We start from the raw sequence: 20,521 nt of genomic DNA on the forward strand, positions 1-20,521 counted from the left end.
GTCTTCCCAATGACAGAACGGATGTACCCTATTAGAAACGGAGAGGGCGGTGGCTTCGCGCCCACTAGATATTCGCATTTGCCATCTCGCCCACCTTCACTGACGTCAGCTCCAGGGACTAGCCAGTACTTCCGTATCGGACCGGACCTTCCAGTATCGACACGTATACTGTATAACCCCTCCTGCACGATGAATGTCCAACAGTCCCGAGAGGGGCATTTCAATCCCGCATCGCCTCATTCTTCAAGCGGCGCTGCTGACTCCTTCAATGGCACCCCTGACACTCGATTGTCGGCCTTTTCTCCGGAGGATGGATCTGCTAGATCTACAAAGACGTTAGGGTCCCTCGGCTCCGGCGCCCGAGAGGCTGGTCCAATCAAGTACCCAGCCAATTCTCAACAACCTCTAGAAAGGTCGAATTCGTTCTACCATGGGAACCCCCATCTTGATAAGGACCCCTTCATCACTTCGTCTTCTTCAAGTCTTAAGACCACCCAGAAGCTCTCGCCAACGGCATCTACATTCTTTCCTTTACCTTCGAATACGCTCATCCGCGGTTCGGCGTCTGAGCCTAAGAGGGTATGCGATGACTTTTCGGAGGATCTGCTTCTGGGCTACGGCGGTCGAGCCTCTGGACAATCTTCGCCGGGTGGTTTGACGTACCGCATGTTCGTCCACGATAAGCCAAGCACGGATGCTGGAATCTCAAGATGCCTAGTCATCTCGACGGTCCACGGCAAAGTGTCTCGTGCCGACATCGAACTCTACCTAAATGTAAGATCCCTCGCCTGCAAGTATTCACGCCTAGCCTAACCGTTTTCTAGGAGCTCCAGCAGGCGGGCTTTCCATTCAAGGGAAGCAAAGAGATATACGAGTGCGGCGAGCAAATGTTCATTCATTTTTCCAACATACGCGACGCCTGCACCGTCTCCTCGAATCTCGCTATGGGGGGCCGTGACTGGATAGTGCGTTCGGTTACTCCTCGAGAATTTTCGCAGGTATGTAGCCCAACAAGCGTGAAAGGTTGCTATACTAAGGGTGCGTATTAGGTTGTGGAACCCGGGGTTGGTCTTGTTACCGCCCATGAGGGCCAGCTATATCTCAGTGTGTTTGCGCACGCGGCAAATGCCATCACCGACCCCCAGCAGCTTGAGGCCTTCCTGAAGGATATCCTGCAATCTGAAGGAGACTTATTTGCCCTTCAGACACGAGAAGGGGTACAGGGAAGTCTAATGAGCGCTGTCGTCGAATATTGTGACAACGAGATGTCCCTGCGTGCTGTCTCTAGGTTCAATGGCGTTGTCGTTAATGTATGAGGCCCTTCTCGAGCCTTGAAAGTCAACCTTGCTAATAGTTGAGAAACAGGGCCTTCAAATGTGCATCGTCATATACCGACCTGATATTCAGCCGATGCTAAACGCGGCACCAGGCGCAGTGACTGGTCCAGCTCGACCTATGGCTAGTGAATCGGACTTAGTTGGTGGCTTCCAGCGGATGTCTCTGTCAAGACCTCAGTCAGTCGTATCGTCGACGAGCAATTCTCTACTACACACACAAGTTCGGTCGCCCGTCTCCGCCGATGGCTTCCAGCTTCAACCATCTTACGGAATGATGCCTGTTTTATACCATGGCCTACCTGTTAGTTCCTCCTATGTATTCGATCAACTCCCCTCCAGAAGCAATAGTACCGTGGCATCTGCCGGCAACTATTCTTTGGCGAGTCCCATGGCGTCGCAGCAGGGCCCATACCTACCTACAGATCTCGTGACACCGCGACAGTTCCAACAGTGCGGCCGCCCAGACGGTCGCCGGCAAAATGCCATGCGGGTTGCTAGGTCGCCTTACTACAATGCCGCCAATCATCACAATCACGTCGACGTTGGCCGCATTCGGGAAGGGATTGACGTGCGCACAACAGTAGGTCATTCCGTCATAGTATCGACCTGGACGGGTGTTGACTTAATGGGTAGATTATGCTACGCAACATACCTAATAAGGTAGACCAAACGCTTCTGAAGCGAATTGTTGACGAATCTAGCTGGGGCAAATACGACTTCATGTATCTGCGCATCGATTTCGCAAATGATTGCAAGTGAGCAACCCCTATGATAGCCTATGCCTGAGACACTTGCTGATTCTGTCGTTGCAGCGTCGGTTATGCGTTCATCAACTTTGTCGACGTGAGTTCTCATGTCTCCCTCCTCAATACTTCTGGGTGTGGCTGACATTTTCCCTAGCCGTTGGACATTATCGACGTAAGATGGCCGACCGCTTACACGGATAAGTTTGCGTGCTAACAGAACCTATTTTAGTTCGTGAACGCCAGGGGTAATCAACGCTGGAACTGCTTTAAGAGCGATAAAGTGGCTGAGATTTCGTACGCGAGTAAGTCAACTACAGGGTTATTCAGTTGTATACACCTTGATACTGATGTGAGAGGAAGCCATCCAAGGCAAAGATTGTCTGGTACAGAAATTCCGGAACAGCTCGGTGATGCTTGAGGCCCCCCATTATCGCCCTAAGGCAAGCTACACTTCCCTCAGACCTAATGTTTAGCGGACGTAGGTGGTTGACCCTCTTAGCTCTTTTACACCCTGAATGGGCCCCGTCCCGACATGGCTGGCCAGGAAGAGCCCTTCCCGGAGCCTGACAATCAGTCAAAGATGAAGAGAAGCTGCGAGAATGCAGAGCATGTCGGTACGTAGAGACGAGGCTGGTCGCTTCGGGGACGCGTCGTAAGCTGAACTGAACTCGGACAGGCCTTTTCACTCCACATGCAGGCCAGCATTTCCGTGACGAGCAACGGCGCCGCCGCTCTCAATTCGACCGTGGAACTCGGCTTGCCGCCCTTGAGGAGTACGACTATAATACAGCCGCGCGCCAGCAGCCTTATTACACGCCTCAGTAAGCTCCTGACAACCCCCGCGACCGTTCCTGGGGGTTGTGGGTGGTGTTGATGTAGGTATTATCCCGGGTCGGTCCATTTCGGCAAAGAAACTGTTACTATTACATACTATGCTCCTAAAGACGTAAACTTTCAGGCACAAGGGGAATTTTTCCTATCATGGTCAGTTTATCTATACTCAGCCAACATTTATAAATTGTCGACGCTTCTAGCTAACTTCGCTAGGCTCGGAAATCCCCCATATGCTATACTATTCATAGAGCAGTCTACCAATGGCATACAAACCTGCATAGCGCCTCATTTCCTACTGTCGACTATTTCACTCTCGTATAGCCGCTGGCGACGGCGGTCTCGCACCCTCTCGGATTTCATTCGACCAAATACTCAAGCGTTGCCACGACCACCAGGGACATCGAGAGGAATCACGCCGTTAGTAATTAAACGACTGGAAAAGGCCCGCTTATTCACTATACGTATTCATTTTTGATTTATTTAGAAAGGCCGAAAGAAGAAAAAAATGTGTGCCGACCAAGGAAAGTCTACATCGAAGTAGATATTTCGAGATCATAATGGCTTCATTTTTTCGATTGCTGATCTCACCGGCGGAAGGGATTTACGACCACCAGCACGTCACATATCCGCATCTCTCCTCTACTAGTATCGGCCTACATTCGCTCTGCTATCTATACGATGAACCTCCCCGTGTTTGCGAAAACTGGGGCAATTCACCAGGGGCACAGCACGGCATCTAGATTCTCAACCAGCCTTACGAGACACGTAGAGGTTTTCCTCTATTTCGTTTTGGGGAAGTATTGGTCGGCAACATTTCGATTCCCTTCAACTAACAGGGTTTGAGGGATATGACCTCTGGTCGCGGTCAGGGGGCCCGTTCTGGTAGTTAGTATTTCCTGGCGATGATTTTTTAGTTGATTGAGTGGAATGAAGAATTGCGGTGGTTACCCGGTTACTCCTTTAACAACCAGTCTACACTGGCCGATAACTAACGTCTCATGGTCGACAATTGCTTGACATCAACTCGGGTTGGTTGGCCCCGGCAGCGTCCCGCAAGGTCTTGGGCGAGAAAAGACAACTAGATTGGTGGGGAAATGGCGCAGCTTTAGGCTCGACCTCCATAGTCGACTGCGATTTGCTTTTATATTTATGCTTAACTCTGTTAGTACGCATGATAGATAGCAGTGGTGTGGCTTAATGCAACTAGATACACGTTTGACACCGATGCATAGGCAGTGTAGTCTCAATCGTAATCTCGTCATTCGTATTCATTAGAACGGCTGTATACGTAAATCACCCTTATCAATCCGGGTCTTCTGGTAACGCAGGTAGAGGCTTTCGTGTTGCGTGCACTGAGGTCGACCTACTCGTTAAAGAGGGAGCGTACTCGATATCGTCGTCCTCCGACGGCGTTAGCTGCCTCTCTGACCTCCTAGCCATGGCCTCTGCGTATGTCGACGGGTTGCCTCCCTCGGCGACGCCCCTCCCATCCTCATCGGAAACGGCGTTAATAGTAGTAGCGGTAGTAGTTATCGTATTGGCAGTAGCGATAGCAGGCGTAGGGCCGCCGGAATCGGCGGCAGCAGGGGGGCGGAGGCCCCGATTCCTCCGGGTGGTAGGCGTGGCGGGCTCCGAGTCGTAGGCGGCGTCGGGCAAGCTGGGCGTGGACGAGGGCGTGGCGGGGCGGAAGGCGAAGTCGATGCTGGCGTCGAGTTTGGACGCCGTCGCCGCCGCCGCCGCAGCAGCAGCAGCAGCGGTCCTGTCGGGCGACGGGCAGGACCCGTGGCGGCGGAGGTGAGAGGGGTAGGTGGAGGCCGGGGCGGAGGCGGTGGAGTGCGGCGTCTGGTTCGGGGTGGTGTCTTCGGCGCGGGGATGGGCTTGGTGGTGATGGGTGTGGTGGTGGTGGTGAAGGTGGTCGGGGTAGTACGGCTCGGTCGGCGGGGAGCCGTCCAGGTCCCTCGCGCCGGCGGCGTCGCCGCGGCCGACGCTGGGCGGCGTCCCGTTTGTCGTCGGGGGGCTCGCGGTCTCGATGACGGCCATGAGGTGGGCGTGGGCGTGGGCGTCCTTGGCGGCGCCGGCGCCGGCGGCGTGGTGGTGGTGGGAGTGGGAATGGTGCTGCTGCTGCCGCGCCCGCGGCGTCGTCGGGAAGATGGGGGAGGCGAGCCTGGTGTAGTACGACAGGCCGCGACGGCGGCTGCCGTTGCCGCCGCCGCCGGTATCCATGTCGGCGCCGTCGGCGCCGGCGGTGCCGAGGAACTGGCTCGGGTAGTACGACTCGATGCCGGCGGCGCCGCGGGAGAAGATGGCGACGAAGAGGCAGCCGAGCAGCAGGACGCTCTGGAGGATGGCCATGCGCTTCTGGAAGACGACCTCGTCGGCGAGGACGCCGAGGCGGGCGCTGAGCGCGACGATCTCGCGCTCCGACTGCTCGCGCTGCGTCTCGAGGGCGATGACGGTCGACTGCCAGACCTGGTCGTACTGCGTCCGCACCTCGCGCAGCTCGCCGAGCACCGTCTTGTTGAGCGTGTCGAGGAACAAGTCCACCTTGGCCACCTGGCGCTTCTCGAGCCGCGCGAGGGCCTCCTGCAGGAACTTGGACTGCGACTCGATGTACTGGAGCGACAGGGTCGTGTTCGACTCGAGCGTCTGGAGCCGCTTCGTCAGCGCCTTGAAGAACGAGTCCTGGACCGTGGGCGCCGGGCTGGCCGAGGAGGACGCCGTCGTGGTCTTATTGCGGGGGGTGGTGGGAGAACCGGAGGGCTGTTGCTGCGCCTTGGAACCTGTGGATCTCGAAGACGGAGGTCTCATAGACGTCGGAGCGACTGTTCTGCCTTTCGAGACGGATTGCGCACTACCGGACTTGCCTGCAGCCGGAGGTACAATCGTGGTAGGCGTCGTCGTTGCCGGCGTTGCAGACCCCGACCTCGATTCTGAGGGCGCTGTCACCGTTGACGTATATCCCGTCGCATTTGCAACGGCCGTGCTCATCGAGGCCTCCTCAGATCCGCCTGAGGAGGCCGAGTCGGCTGTTCTAGCCGCCGCCCTCCCAGCAGTTCCCGTCGAGATGGCTCCCGAGAAGGAGGTGCTAGAGTTATGTGATGCCACCCGTTTAGTTGACCCGACTGCTGCTGATGTGTTGCGCTCATAGTTGTCATCACTAGGGTTGAGGGTGTAATATCTTGCATCGGTTGCAGCGCAAGTGGGATTAAACGGGTAATGATGGCGGAAATAGGATTTCTCCCAGTAGGGCACCCAGTCACTCTGCTCTAGGGAAATCGTCTGGTTCTCAGGCTGGATGGGCGCAACTACTTCGGCCTCCTCAACTGGGGCATCGACTATGTCGGTAGATTCCCCTGAAGCTTCGGGGGTGGCCTTGGCATGATCGTCTTCGACCTCGAGATCGGCTGGGTCGGCCTCTTTCCAAGAGTCGAGCATACGTGTACCGTGGACTCTGAGCAAGGACACGGGACAATAGTACTCATTGCCGTAGTGGCTTAGGATCTCGACCCGGACATACCTGGCCCATATCTGGGGGTTTTCGACGAGAAAAGGCTGGATATCTCTTGAATTACGAGCCTCGAAGGTGCCCAGTATCTTCCACTTGTCTAGCTTGACGGGATACCGATCGCTAACGCTAACTCGGAAGCGGCGTAACATGCTCGAGAAGAACTCGAAATTGGCCAAGACTACGGTATCGACTAGGATGTCATCGCTCAACTCGACGATGAAGAACTTGTTCTGCATGGCGCACTCTAAGAGCATATACGAGTCTTTGTTCTCGACTAGGATCGCCTTGGGGTTCTTAGCACCCGGGCTCGCCTTCTTGATGGTGGCGCCGGCGTCGAAGGAGGCGTACGAGAACCTCTCCTTGCACGTCGTCCCCGCATCCTTGCTCCGGTAGCCCTGGGCCAGCCCTTCGTCATACGTCACCTTGTCGTCCTGCCTCTCCGCCTCCTTCTCCTTCTGAGAGGGCCGGGTAGCCGAGGTGATCTCGGAGATCCTGTCCGAGTAGGCGTCGAAGTCGAAGGAAACCTCGCCTTCGTCGCCGAGACTATCGAAGTCTTCGCCGGGATAGACGCCGCCGTGGGTGTCTCTAGATTTGTGATGCCTCGGTTCCAGCGCGTCCTGGCCGGATTTCTCGAGCATCATGGCCTTCCACTGCTCGAAGGACATGAACGCGCCAGTGCTGAGGTCGTTGCCGTCGGCGTCGAGGTCATCGTGGGCGGCGGCTTCGGCTGTCGACTCGGCAGCGCTGGGAGAAGCGGCGGCGGCGGCACTCGAGGACTCGGGAGTCGAAAGAGGCGAGGGGCTGGCGGTAAGACACTGCTGGGGCAGTGTGTGGGTGATGTAGTTCACCGTCTTCGAGGCGCAAGTGAGCTCGGCAGAGGGGACAGTAGTGGGAGGCGATTTTGCGGCATCGTGGGCTGTCGAGGCGCTAGCATCAGCTTGGCCGAGCGCACGATTTGCCGAGAGAGGAAGAAGAAGAAGCAGGTGGGGGAGGATGGTGATTACACGCCGCCTCTCTCGTCCGAACCACATTGCGAATGTGGCGAGGGCATCCGTCGAGTCAGGAGATGGTCCATAGAGAGAGAGGTGTATGGATGAGGAGAAGAGGAAGAACGGTGGCTGGGTTAGGCCAAGTGTTGGAGAATGAACGAAGGGGGAGAGGAAGAGGGAAATGGGTGAGACCTGTTATGTCACTGTCGGCCCGGACGGCGGAAGAGATGTGACAAGCTGTCGTGACATGGCCATACAGTATGTGTAGAGTAGCGGTAGGGTACCTAAGTAATCTGAGTAGGAGGTAGGTAGGTAGGTTGTCGAGGTAGTAGTAATCTCGATAGATTGAGATGAATGCTACGTGAGGTGAAGTGTGATGTGCATATCACATCACCTGTGTGGTACCTGAGGTAGCGTGGCATGTACCCAGTACATTGACGTTTTCCAGCATTGTCTCCGTGTCTGCGTGGGTATGCGATGTATTGGGGTACTTGGCCACCTTCCAACATTGCCCTTAGGTACTCTGAAGGTACCAAGGTATCAAATATAGGTTAGGTACATAATGCCACCGCCCGTGCATACTGCCGATATGCACCTAACCTATAACGCTACCTACATATCTGAAGAATGCCGCTTGCCTGCCTAGACATACGCGTAATGGATTCATAAGCTTACCACGGATTGAATCCGTCTTAGGCATATATCTACAGTACCTTGGTATACCCATATGTGTAGGTATGCAGACCAGTGTGTAGGGCATACGAGGCGCTTCGTGTGTGTTGGAAACTTCGTGCGACGGCAGTAGCGTTCCCATTGGAACGGCGATCCGCCGTTGGTAACTGTGCGTTTTGGCAAGGCTCGCTTACGTTGCTTCGTAATCACTTAGTCATCTGTGGGCATACGAAACGTTGTAAGCTGAACCTCACTGCTGATCTATTGAGAGGAGATTCTAGGTCCTAGAACTGCGAAATAACGAGCTTTTATAAGGCTCGATTTACAGGTGAATTACAGCCTCCTTTCAGGTGAATAGGCAAGCGTTGCAAGAGCCTTTGCTGACCAATTGGATGCCTCAGGATCCACAACTGTGCCTTTTGTAATATTGCTTTAAACCAGCTCGGCTTGCGTTTATGCATGTATCCCGCCGCGTCCGAGCTTCCCTCCGACCCGCGCCACCTCCATCGCTAGATACATATCCCTCTTAGCTTACACACATGTCAGTCCTCAAGCTCAACGCCTTCGTCAACCTCCCTCCCCATCCCCTCTCTTCTGAGCTCTCCTCACCCCGCGGACGACACGCGTACCACACACCTCTTCCTGTTCGATCTGTGGCGCGGTCAGTCCGGCCGGATTCCCGGGGAGCTTAAGTTGGGAGCCGTAGCAACTCTCCCGACCTACTGGTTCTTAAAAAGCACCACCCCCATTTCCAAACCAGAAGCACCTCTTTCCTCCCTCCTCTACACCGAACTCAACTCGATCGAGAAAGAAGGCTCCCGCAGTCCGGCTTCTGAATGCTACCCACGGAAATCTCATCAAACACGATGCCGCAGTCGGACCTACCATCGAATCTAACACCACCTACTTCTCCCAACATGTTCCCAATGCTGGACCTCCCAACAGAATTGATTTTCATCATCGTCTCTTTCCTGGACTCCGAGGAAGTCGTCTCCTTCTCCGTAACTTGCAAGGCGCTCTACCGGCTCCTCTACGAGCTCTGGCCCTGTCACTTCCAGAACGGCAACCGCCTGATGGGATCAGCGCCGTTGGACCTGATAAGATTCTTAGAGCTCCTGGGGACCGACCTTCCCGACCGTTTTATGTGCTACCGGTGCGTGAAGCTCCACAACCATCGAAGCCTCATCAAGGGGGATCAGTGCACTCGGAACCCCTCTATCATTCTGCCCAGCGGCCGTCGCGACCCGGGCCACGGGGGAACGATGACCTTTGGCGCGCTGTGGCCGCAATACGCCTTCCATCGCTACGAAGCTCGCGACATCGTTCTGTGTAACCGTTATATGGCCGGAGCTAATCCTCTACTTCCCTACTTCGCAATATCCACGAACTGGAAGCTCGCTAGGCTGGGCAGCGCCTGTAGCAACCCGGACTTCATCCACGGCTACGTCAAACTAGACACCGAGGCGGTGGTTTCCGAAGGTTCTCTGTTCCTCCACAAAATCCAGCGGACGTGGATGTCCCCCGACAGGGTGAAGCCGTTCCTCAAGGTTAACGCCAACGTCACCATGAAGCAGGTGTTCGCCTCCTGCTGCCACGGGACCAAGCTACGGCACGCCTTCTCGCCCGCCCTGCACCTCGTGGACTGGGACCGCTTCGACGGGATGTCGGTCCGGGACACGATCTCGGAGTTCCAGCTGATGACGCAGAGAGACGGCCGCTACCAGAAGCCGTCCGGCCCGGACGGCTGGGAGACGGAGTCCCCGTGGCACTGGCCCCACGTCCTCGGCGGCTGCCGCTGCTGCCGCACGGACTACGCGGTGACGATACACAACCACGGCCGCGCCGGCGTCGAGCTCGTCCTCGACGTCTTCCAGGACCTCGGGTTCTGCGACCTCAAATACTGCAACCGGTGGTCCTTCTGCTGGGGCACCCTGTACCTGGAATACTCGAGCTCGATCCAGAGGCGCCGCGAATTCCCCCCCGTCTCCCACCGCCTGTTCCCCACCGTCCCCGGCAAGAGCGCCAGAGACCACCCGTCAGCGCCGACCGCCGAGGACGTGTGGGAGCTGCCCACACACGAACGAGCGGCGAGACTTGCCAAGTGGTCGCCGGATACGTAGGAGAGGCGGAAAAGGCGGCCTTGGTGGGGCCGATGCGGTATTGGGGATCGACGTCCGTGACGCTAGGTCGGCTACGCAGCGTGTCGGTTGTGATACCGTGCACTCGCTGACCTTGTAGTCGGACAGAAGGGGAGGAAAAGAAGAAGTCTGTCCTCGGATAATTTGGCACTTCACGTCGTCTCAACTCTGCTCTGCTCCGCACGGGTGTGATGTACATTCCCCGGCAGCGAGCTCAGCCATAGTCAATGAGTTATGTATAAGTTATGACGCTCTATACAAAGAACCAACAGTCAGCTAAACGTATCGGCGGCGTCCCCAGAACGTCGGACCGCAGATCCGGGATGCTTAGGCCTACTAACGTGACATTGGCCTGGGTGGTATCCCGGGACCCCTCCCTGACCGCCTTCTAGCTAGACCTCCCGTCTCCTATGTTATCGAATGCGACGTTAGAAATACTGTCTCGTAGCTACGTGAGCGCTTCCTCCAACTTGAAATATGTAGCTCAAGCTAGACTAGAAGTAACCGAGGCAACACCTGGGGGGGGGGGGAGAGACAAGTGCTTCGAAAGCTATTAAGGGGGTTTCCATTTCCTCTGCGCCGCGAAGCGACGGCAAGGGGTTCGATACTTGACTATAGTGCGTTATATGCTGTTGGTTGCTCTCATTGCAGTTTCTCTCTTTTTTTGTTTTCCTCAAATACATACACGCGCCGCCCAGCGTTCCTAGGAGATCCAGGGGGGAGGGGGAGGAGACACGGCGACGACGGGTCCAACACTAGCCACACACACACGCTCGCCACCCCCCCAGCACACACAACCGGCGCGCGCGCCAGCGAACTCGGCTCGCCTGCCTGCCTCGTCGCGAGACCCGAGTCCGACCTCCTGGCCCTCCTGGCCACTAGCGCAGGGCGCACACCGCACCGACAAGCAGGGGAGAGGCGGGGAGAGAGGGTGGGGGAGGAAGAGCAGACAATAAGAGAAATAGAAGAACCAGAATAGAAAAAAAAACCACCAGAGCGGTTTCGATACGCAACGAGGCAACAAACCCTGGGTATTTTTTTTATCGGCTTGCCTCGCCGGATACCTTTGTCGATCTGTAATGACATGCCCTTCGTTTCCTCTTTCCTCCGTTACCAGTTTTTCTCTAGAAAAAAAAATTCAAATGGTCAGAAAATGGATTGACGCCGCCTGTACGCCCCGCCCACGCAGGGAGAACCGCCTGATCCCAGGCATACCCTGTTCGTAAAATAACATGTTGCGATCAAGTCGTGGAAATAATTACTGCCGCGAGAAAGGAAAGGAGGGGCCCGTCGGCAAGCCCGACAAGGCGATGCTGGGAAGAACTCATGGCTCGCCATCACTCTGGGCACCGCCCCCACCCGAGTTTCCGTTCCCTTGGCTGACGCCGTTGGTCACGAGCTTTATCCTCGTCGTGCTCGCAGACGGCTGCGGTGTTCCGGCGCTGGTGGTCGGGGCGACTGAGCTGTCTTTCACTGAGACGTCTTCGAGATCCCCCAGTTCCGGGTGCTTGTTGATCTCGTCCTGCGCTTGGTCGTTGAAGAATTTCTGCTCGTGTTAACGAAATGAACCACCTGCTATTTGGGGCGGCCTCGAGACTTACCTCCATATTAATTGCGTCGGAGTAGAGAAGACTTCCGTCCTCGTTGTAGGTTCTGCAATTGTTGCACATCAAAACGATGTCCTTGCGCATGTCGTTGATGCTATTATACTCCTCCTTCTTGATCTTGGCTTGTATCTGGTTCATGCAGATGGGGTTCTGAATGAGAACGTAATAGTCGCCGTAATCACGTTTGGACGGCAGCTTGATGAAGGGCCCGATGATCAGGCGCTTGGCAGGTTCCTCGTCCTCGTCGTCCTCAACCTGTTCCTCGGGTGGGATGTCCGCTTCGAGACCCATCAATCCGTCGAAGATATTACGCAGGCTCTTCTGGAGAACCTGTCGCAACTCCGAGCTAAGACGCGAATCGCTAGCCGCGCCCACCGATGCCTTAGGCCGCCCTAGAGGACCCCGTCGCTTCTTGGCAGGGGGCTCGGCATCGTCGTCTTCGGCTTTCCGCTTCTCATTCTTGGTACCAGGCTTGCGGCCGCGCTTCTTGGGTGGCGTCTCGACCTCTTCAGTACTTGCGCGGCTCGCACTCGGAGAGTTGGCGCCCGATGCGTTTAGTACCGCGAGACGCTTGAGTTTGTTCGATTCTCGCTTGTCCTTTCGCGCTTGTTTTCGTGCCGCGGCGGCCTCTGGTGAGTCCTCGTCGTCGTCCACAGCCATGAGCCATTGCTCCTCGGTTAGACCGTCATCGTACTTAACACGGGTACGCTCGCGAGCGCCGCGGCCGAGGATCTCTTCTTGTTCTTCACCAACCGGATTGCCCTCACTAAGGTAAATGTCCGGAAGCTCATCTTCGGCCATGAGCCGCGGGATGCGCTTCGACCCTGGGCCAGTGCCGTACAGGTGATCCTTTGCACGATCCTCATCAAGCTTTTGGAATACGACGACTTCGTCCTCATTTCGGGCCAGTATCATATTCAACTCCTCGTCATCCATCTCTTCCTGCTCGCCCGATTCCGCCATATCGGCGGACTCTAGCAGGGTCCGAAGCATGGCATCACGGTCCGTCTCCGAGGATTTGTTGTCAAATCGACCAGCCTGGATAACTTTGCCGTCCATGTCAAGCTTGAACCTTGCCCGCTCAAGAATCTTCTCTTCGACCGAGTTCGAACTGATGAGTCGTAGAATACGCACTTCGTTCTTCTGGCCGATACGATGGGCACGATCCTGGGCTTGCAGATCCTGATGAGGATTCCAGTCCGAGTCGTAAATGATGACTGTATCTGCGGTTTGCAGGTTGAGACCGAGACCGCCGGCGCGAGTGGAAAGCAAGAACATGAAGTAAGGCGAATTAGGAGCATTAAAAGTCTTGAGGAGGTCAGACCGGTCCTCTGACTTCGTCGTACCGTCTAGGCGCAGATACTGGATCCCCCTGAATCGGAGGAAGTCTTCCATGATGTCCATGATGGCGGTCATCTGGAAGAACATCAAAACACGATGCCCAGTGGCTCTGTACTTGGGCAGGATCCGATCCAAGAGCTCGAACTTGCCCGCCGTTCGCCACAGGAGGTCGTTGCTGGTGTTCGTAGGGTTCATCTGGTTCTCTACTTCGTCGAACACGAAGGGATGATTGCAAAGTTTTCGAAGCTGCATGATCATGTTGCTCAGACCACGAGCGCCCGTCTTACCACCCTTCCCGTCGCTAACGGTAATCTTCTGGTGGGTGACCATCTGCTTGTATAGGCGGCTCTGAAGCGCGGAGAACTTGCATTTGATGACCTTCTCCGTCTTGTCTGGCAGGTCCTTCTCGACATCCTTCTTCAGACGACGGAGGAGGAATGGTCGCAACACCTTGTGAAGACGGCGAATAACGAGAATCTGCTCTTCTTCGTTAAGCTCCATCTTGTCTTGGCCGCCGGTATTTGCGAACGGCGTGTTGAACCATTCATCGAACGTCTTGACCGACTTGAAGATGTTCGGAAGCACAAAGTTAAGCATGGCCCACAGCTCGCCCAGGTTGTTCTGCAGAGGAGTGCCGGTAAGGATGAGACGGAACCGGGTGCTGTAGTACTGGGAAATGGTCGCGCTCAGCTTCGAGTTGGTGTTCTTCATGCGGTGTCCCTCGTCGATGATCATGTGGAACCACTTAATCTTGCTCAGAATCGGGCGATCCTTGATGATGTACTCGTAGGTTGTCAGCAGCACCTGGAACTTCCCTTGCCGGATCTTCTCCTGCTGCTGCTTTCGCGCGTTGGGCGGTCCTTTATAAACAATACGGCTGACGGACGGGGCCCACTTCTCGAACTCGAGGTTCCAGTTGGTCAGAGTACTTAGGGGTACTATGACCAAGTATGGCCCCTGCTGGAGCTTGCGCTCGATGAGGTACGTGATCAAGCTGATAGTCTGGATCGTCTTGCCGAGACCCATCTCATCGGCGAGAATTCCGTTCAGATTGTTGTTATAAAGCGAAAGCATCCACTGCAAACCCTTCAGTTGGTATTCTTTCAGGCTGCCGCCAACAAGCATGTGGGCCTGCTCCGTGACCTCCTCCTTGATGCGGTGGGCGACGGCGTAGTAATCGATCTTGCGACCGGCCTCGTCGTCTTCTTCGTCTATCTCGCTCTCTTCCTCTTGCACAAATTCGCCGCTCTCGTCGCCGTAGCGCTCCGCGGCCTGGCGCTGCTGCGCCTTGACGGAGGAGGCAAGCTGGTGCAAGAAGCCGTCGGTTTGCTTGAGCAGGTGTGTGATACGAGTATCCTTTGCCTGATCCAGCAGCTTGAGGTAAGCCTCTTCATCGTTGGCCTTGAGAGCTTGGAGACGTTGCTTGGCAGTCCGTTCGATGCGCTTCTGTTCCTCTTTCTCTATGTTAAAGTGATGCGAGTACATTGACCTGCCGCCCTTCAACTGCCTTCCCCTAGCGGATTGCGCCGAGTTCAAGATTTCAAACTTGTGATGCTGTACAGATTGGAGGAAGTCGGTGTGCTTCTTCTTCTCGCGGCTCTCGCGAGCATCCCGCTGCTGCTTCTCGAGTTTCTCGGTGATGCGAGCCTCGCGCACGCTCTGTTTCTTGGTTCGGCGGTACTGGCTGCGGTTTGTTGTCATTGCGAGATTGTCGTAATGCATCATCTGCCGGCCAATCTTCTCGCGGAGAGCGCGCTGTTTGGCGTACAATCCGAGAGACTTCAACTCTATAATGGCCTTCCGCTTCAGGGTGTCGTCGGGGTCGAGCGTCTCCTTGGTGGTGTCCCAATGTGCAGTATTGCCCGGCAACGCCTTCAGCTCCGCGTAACGAGCCTTCATACGGTTGAAGATGATGATCTCTCGCTCGTGCCGCAACTGCTCGAAGTCGACACCGGTGGGGAAAATGCTGGGGATGATGAGGCGCTGCTTTCGCTGCGCGTGGTCGTAGTAGCTGATGTCTTTGCGGACCAGGCCGCCTTCATAAGGCGACTTGATCGTCTTGAAGGTTCGGCCCTTCGGCTCTGAATCCTCCTCAGGCTCAACATCGCCCTCGGGAGGGGCCGAGTCAGCCTTCGCAGCTTCGGGCGCCGGCGCGGCGGCTGCGGCTCCAGCAGAAGCCGGAGGCTGAGTCGCTTGTTCGGCAATGGCTTGCCGTCGCTGACGCTGCGCGTTGAGCGCTTGTTGCACCTGATAGGGCACTCCAGCATTGCGGCCGAGAAGCTTGAACGCCTGTATCTGCTGTCTCAAGAGACTAAGCTGTTGGGTGGAAAACTGAGTAATGGGCGAAGCTGTCGACGGCGACGACGTAGTTGGCTGGGCCGTCGGACCCGAGGTAGTGGAGGGCATCGCGGAGGTTCCCAGCGCAGCAGAGGCCGGCGGTTGGGTGGTGGCAGAGGCAGGTTGCAGAGACTGCGGACCCGACACGTTCCCATTGACGCCGCCGTTAGCCGTATTGTGCGGGATCTGAGCGGCCTGCATCTGCTGCTTATACTGCTGTTGCTTGCGCTGGAGCTGTTGGAAGTTGACGAGGAATTGGCTTGTTTTGACGAATTCTGGATCGGTCTGCGGGACGCCCTGCTGCTTCATCTGCTGGAATTTCTGGAGGGATTCTGGTCAGAACGTGGGCAGCAACGGGCAGTGCGTTCCAGGTAGGGCAGGAAACTCGGAAGGCTCGAAACACTCACCATGTACATCTCCTGCACCTGGGCCTGGCTCGTCTGCGCCGACAGAACCGACGAGCCTGGATGCTGGACAGCAGGAGGAGCCTGGACGGAAGCCATGTTGGATGCGGCGTGGTGTGGCGCCGAGGTTGACCGTATGTAAATGCTGGGATCTTTGACGGTGGTTTTCCTTTGGAGCAAATTATAAGGCGTTCATATCTAAAGAGCGGGCACAGCGACGGTTACGGAATACAAAGTCGCCGAGTCTTATCGAAAAGAAGGTATCTATGTTAAGGGGGGAGGGAGGAGCAAGGCCAAGCAGCACCGAGAAAAAGGAGAGTGTAGAGGGAGGCCGGGAGGGACGGGCTCTATTTAGTTGCGATAAAAAGAGGGCGTTGGTGAATTGACGACACGCTCGCCAGGCCGGGTGCGGGTGCGGATGCGGGTGCGAACAACAATTGCCCCAGCAAGGAATTGGCGGCGGAAATTAGCGGCGGAGACGGCGGAGGCGGTTGGGATGCGCGAGGTGGCCCGGGGGTCGGCGGTGGTTCTCGCGGAGGATGAAGAGAAATCGCGGTATCGCGGTGGGGATCAGCAGGAGGGAGGGAGTGCTGGCTCTACGACGTCGCGGTCGCGGGGGGGGGAGAGAAGGGGGAACGTGTGAATCGGGGGCAGGCAGACTGGGGGAGAAGAGGCAGCGCAAGGCTGGTTGGCAGCGAGCGCGTAAAAAGCCGGCAGGGAGGGGCGGGTTTCCGCGACAAAAACCGCGTAAAATCCAAGTTGCAGGTCCCTCGGGATGGCTGGCGATGAATTTAGACGGGGATGGGTGATGCGGCTCGCTTTTTCTGATGCGCGATTGATGGCGTGGAAAAAGAGATAGATGGTTTGATGTGAACGGCGCACAACCACACAAACAAAGTCCATCTCCGTCTTGCCAGTCACCTGAGCGAGGAATGCCAGGATGGCCCAAGCGCCGCGCACAGCCCACCCCGCCTGGCCAATCGGCCATACGATAATCCCCTCGCGATCCCGGTCCGCCGTCCCTGACTAATGCCTCCCGGCCAATCATTGCCGCCACATCCATCGCCATTCTCTCGTCCGGCCAGGGAGGTACATCGCCGTACCTATAGCCTCTATGACTCCAACCTATAACCTACCTACCAACCTACACGTAGGTATCTCAAGTGCCTAAACCCACCCACCTACCGGTAGCCTCTTACCTTGGAGTGCGGGACAGAGTCAAGTACCTACCTCTATCTCCTAGGTAGGTACCTACCTAGGTACCTACCTACCTACACCTACTGCCTGAGATACCTAGTATAATGAAGTACCCTTTCCGCTCCAGCGTGTCTCCTAATTAGGTGTATACTAACAACGCTCTATATAGGTATACATTGGGCACTTTAGATGCCTTAGGTAGGTACCTACCTCACCTATATGCATTGACGATCCTCATCTTAGACAGATAGAAGGAAGTCCCTATCTCCTAGTACGCCAGGAGGTAGGTAGGTAGGTTGCCATACTTAGGTTCCTAACCTAACACAGGTTCACCCGTCTGCTTTCTACTCATACTAGACGAAAGCAACTGAAACCGCTGCCATGGTAAGAGACGAGGCTGGCCGGTCCGGCGCTGTGAGGCGATATCGCTACATTAGGAATTTCTGCTCCTCTCCTCCAGTCTTCTCTGCGCCTAGCCTAGGTCGGGCAGAGCATCTATCTGCCTGCCCGCCTAGAATTAATCCATGTACCTGCCAATGTAAATAAACCCCTGGTAAGTCGCGAACCCCCCGTCCCCGACTGGCCTGTCTAGATCTAGACGGTATGGAGATGCCCCCGGGGTAGCATCGCCTTTCCGCCGTGGCCGCGCGTACCTGAACGGCCGCAGCTCGTCCTACGCTACGGGTGCCCTAACCACCGACGGATGGGTGAAGCTATGACAACGCCGCCACGCCACGCGCCGATCGCTGGGCCCGGCTTCTTTATAATATACATGAGGCTCAATATACATTGGAGGTAGGCAGGTCAGTTCCATCGCATACATACTGACAGGTACATCCCTACCAAAGAGGAGTCACGTCGTCGAGGTAGGGGATGGGAGGTCCCCTTGCGCATCTACGAATGCTTAGTAGGCACCCACGTACAACCTAGTGTGTACGTGTGAGCTCCGCGAAGCCAAGCAGCAGCGAGCCACCCATGCTCGCTCACGGCAGGTGGGTCGGTGGCATTGGCAAGCTGTCTGGCGAAGGATGTCGGGCATATCGAAGGAGGGGGGAGGGGATAATCCGTCCCACCTATTTTATAGCTCGCTCCCCTCACCTCTTAACCTTCTTCTTCTCCGGGCCGTCCTCCTCTTCGTCGCTTACGTCGGCATACTGCGTGACTGGCTGCGTGCTCTTCCACGCATTTGTAAACATAGGATCCTTCTTCGCCAGGTCCGCATACTTAAGGAGCGCCTCTCGGGGATCCTCGTGCAACATCTTGCTCAGCGGTATATTCTCGCTGATGTGCTTCTCGTCCGGCTGGCTCCTCATGAACGGCGTCTGCTGCGGTACGTGCGGCCTTCTGGGATCTTTCGATTTGCCGGAGGCGGTAAGACCGGTTTTCCTAGAGCCGGGAATGGCGCCTGGCGTGATGATGGAGTCGCCCGAAAGCCCGACGGACTGGTCAGTGGTGAATTCCGGGTTGTCATCGATGTGTCGCCTCTTAGGAGCGCGCGACATCACATCCACCGCGCCCCTGGTCGACATAGTAGGGTTGTATAAGATGTGCGTTTCCCCGTTGGCCGAACCAGTGATTATTTGATTGATCTTCGGGTGCCAATCCACCGTGATTACGGGCGATCCGGGAGTAACTAGCGTCGTGTATTCGGGGCGCAGATTCCCCGGGTTCAGGATGTGAAGATGGCCGGTTGCCGAACCGGTGATGATGCTGGTCGAGTTGGGCGCGTATTTGATGTTGGATGTCGGGTAATGGCCCGACGTCGACGGGTGCTCAACCGTGACAAGGGGCTCCTTGAACTTCCGTGTATCCCACAATTTGATCAGATTGTCGCCTCCCCTGGTGACAACCATTCGCCCGTCCGAACTGATGTCTATTCCCCCGGTCCAGGTATTTGGCTTGTGGGCCTCTCTTATCTCCCCGGCAGGCCGCGTGAACGGGCCATTCCCGCTCCACATCACCAGGGTACCGTCGAGAGCGGCCGATATGAGAACGTTATTGCCTCCTTGGATCGGTGTGCCCCAGGCAACAGCAGTCATCCGTGTTCTTCCTGCCGCGCCAGCAGCCTTCGACTTGAAGACTAGCACCTCTTTTTGGCTACGCTTGTTGTTGATATCCCATATCCGCAGGGTGCTGTCTGTTCCCGCTGTAACACATAGATTCTTGTCCGTGGGGTGCCAAGTCCCCGTCGTGACCTCGGAAATATGACCTTTCGTATTGTTCATGTCCCTGAGGTACATATCGCCCTTGATAAATTCAGTGATTACGTCGCCGTCTCGAGATAGGATCTTGGCCTGAGGATGTGCCGATATGCAGAGGAAGACGCTTCCGGCGAGAGGGTTGAACTGCACGTGGTGCACCGGGTGCGAGTCAGCATTGGCGGATGGTTTGCTTTCATATGGATCGACGCTCCTGAAGGCTCGGATGGTCGTCGGGGTCAAGGAAGAGAAGTCGTGGAGCTTGACGGTACAGTCGATGGACCCCGATATTAACCGGCCGCCCGCCGGATCTAGAGACACTGAAGTTACCGCGCGGTCATGCGTTTTTATGACCATCTCGTGGGAGGTCGGGTACTCGTCTTCGTCATCGGAGTCGCCCGAGTCGTCATCGCTGTTGCCCGCGTCGTCCGAGTCAGACGCCTGGGGTTTGGGCGGAACCGCTGGTGGCTGCTTGCCAGTTCTCCTACTTCGATCGATTTGCGCGGCGATGTCAGCCTCCTTGTGTTTTTTCCCGAATGAGGCAGGCAGGAAGGCGCGCATGGGGTCATCGTGGGCCAATTCTGGCCCTTCGACTTGGATATCCTCGTCGTCACTCATCGTCGCTGGGGTTGGCCTCGTGGTGCTAGAGAGTAAAAAGTTGCAGAGTAGAAATACTGAGCAGACGGACGAGGCTGTTTTCCGCTAGCGGAGGTCCAGGCTACGCAAGGTTAGTTAGTAATCTCTTGATGAGGTAGATGCTGTTTACTAGGTACATCAATTACGTAAGAAAAGAGTGGCTTACCTTCTATGGGAGGTAGGTCCCGGAGGTGAAGGTACGTATTCGTACATATACGGTAAGTACTCGTACGTATTAGGCGCATTAGACCTGTAATGCCCCACCATTCGTCTTCCTCCACTTTGCTGATTGGATGATAGGGACCAGGCACCTAACCAACATCCCTGCATGATGACGGAACTCTCGGGTGGGCTATCCAATGCTCGGGGCAGATGTACCTATGCATCAGCAGGCTTACTGACAGATACGTACATGCATAGAGGAGGTAATGCTTAGGTACCTCCTATCTGGTAGGCATGTAGGCACCCAACATGCGAGATTTATGAGGTAGATAGGTGCCTAGAGGTACCTATCTAGGCTCACTGCCTCAGGTGCCTACTGCGTAGAGAGGTACCCAGTATCCCGCCTCAGGGGCGA

General features: G+C 56.0%; 5 protein-coding genes across 5 annotated transcripts; 2 read left to right on the plus strand and 3 right to left on the minus strand.

Moving 5' to 3' along the window:
* Positions 1 to 111: 111 nt before the first annotated feature.
* On the plus strand, positions 112 to 3,223 carry GGS23DRAFT_454038 (RNA recognition motif 2-domain-containing protein). The gene is made up of 12 exons (XM_051514040.1): positions 112 to 774; positions 825 to 998; positions 1,050 to 1,310; positions 1,366 to 1,917; positions 1,971 to 2,092; positions 2,150 to 2,180; positions 2,238 to 2,255; positions 2,313 to 2,385; positions 2,444 to 2,523; positions 2,583 to 2,697; positions 2,760 to 3,067; positions 3,131 to 3,223. Exons 1-11 carry the CDS (start codon positions 190 to 192, stop codon positions 2,906 to 2,908), a joined length of 2,160 nt encoding a protein of 719 aa, XP_051373292.1. The 5' UTR covers positions 112 to 189; the 3' UTR covers positions 2,909 to 3,067; positions 3,131 to 3,223.
* A 715-nt stretch (positions 3,224 to 3,938) lies between these two features.
* On the minus strand, positions 3,939 to 7,577 carry GGS23DRAFT_454040 (uncharacterized protein). The gene has a single exon (XM_051514041.1). The coding sequence runs from the start codon at positions 7,454 to 7,456 to the stop codon at positions 4,220 to 4,222; it is 3,237 nt and encodes a 1,078-aa protein (XP_051373293.1). The 5' UTR covers positions 7,457 to 7,577; the 3' UTR covers positions 3,939 to 4,219.
* Positions 7,578 to 8,279: 702 nt separating this feature from the next.
* Positions 8,280 to 10,511, plus strand: GGS23DRAFT_560862 (uncharacterized protein). Its single transcript, XM_051515913.1, has 2 exons — positions 8,280 to 8,414; positions 8,488 to 10,511. The coding sequence occupies exon 2, from the start codon at positions 8,923 to 8,925 to the stop codon at positions 10,204 to 10,206; it is 1,284 nt and encodes a 427-aa protein (XP_051373294.1). The 5' UTR covers positions 8,280 to 8,414; positions 8,488 to 8,922; the 3' UTR covers positions 10,207 to 10,511.
* A 716-nt stretch (positions 10,512 to 11,227) lies between these two features.
* GGS23DRAFT_454100 (SNF2-family ATP dependent chromatin remodeling factor snf21) lies at positions 11,228 to 16,195 on the minus strand. Its single transcript, XM_051514042.1, has 3 exons — positions 15,917 to 16,195; positions 11,826 to 15,830; positions 11,228 to 11,770 (listed from the first exon to the last, which is right to left on the minus strand). The coding sequence occupies exons 1-3, from the start codon at positions 16,010 to 16,012 to the stop codon at positions 11,549 to 11,551; spliced, it is 4,323 nt and encodes a 1,440-aa protein (XP_051373295.1). The 5' UTR covers positions 16,013 to 16,195; the 3' UTR covers positions 11,228 to 11,548.
* Positions 16,196 to 17,930: 1,735 nt separating this feature from the next.
* Positions 17,931 to 20,027, minus strand: GGS23DRAFT_454124 (WD40 repeat-like protein). Its single transcript, XM_051514043.1, has one exon. The coding sequence runs from the start codon at positions 19,924 to 19,926 to the stop codon at positions 18,205 to 18,207; it is 1,722 nt and encodes a 573-aa protein (XP_051373296.1). The 5' UTR covers positions 19,927 to 20,027; the 3' UTR covers positions 17,931 to 18,204.
* Between the last annotated feature and the right edge of the window lie 494 nt (positions 20,028 to 20,521).

The sequence above is a fragment of the Durotheca rogersii genome (assembly GCF_024521655.1).
Source record: "Durotheca rogersii strain YMJ 92031201 chromosome Unknown GGS23scaffold_6, whole genome shotgun sequence".
Classification (NCBI taxonomy): Eukaryota; Fungi; Ascomycota; class Sordariomycetes; order Xylariales; family Xylariaceae; genus Durotheca; species Durotheca rogersii.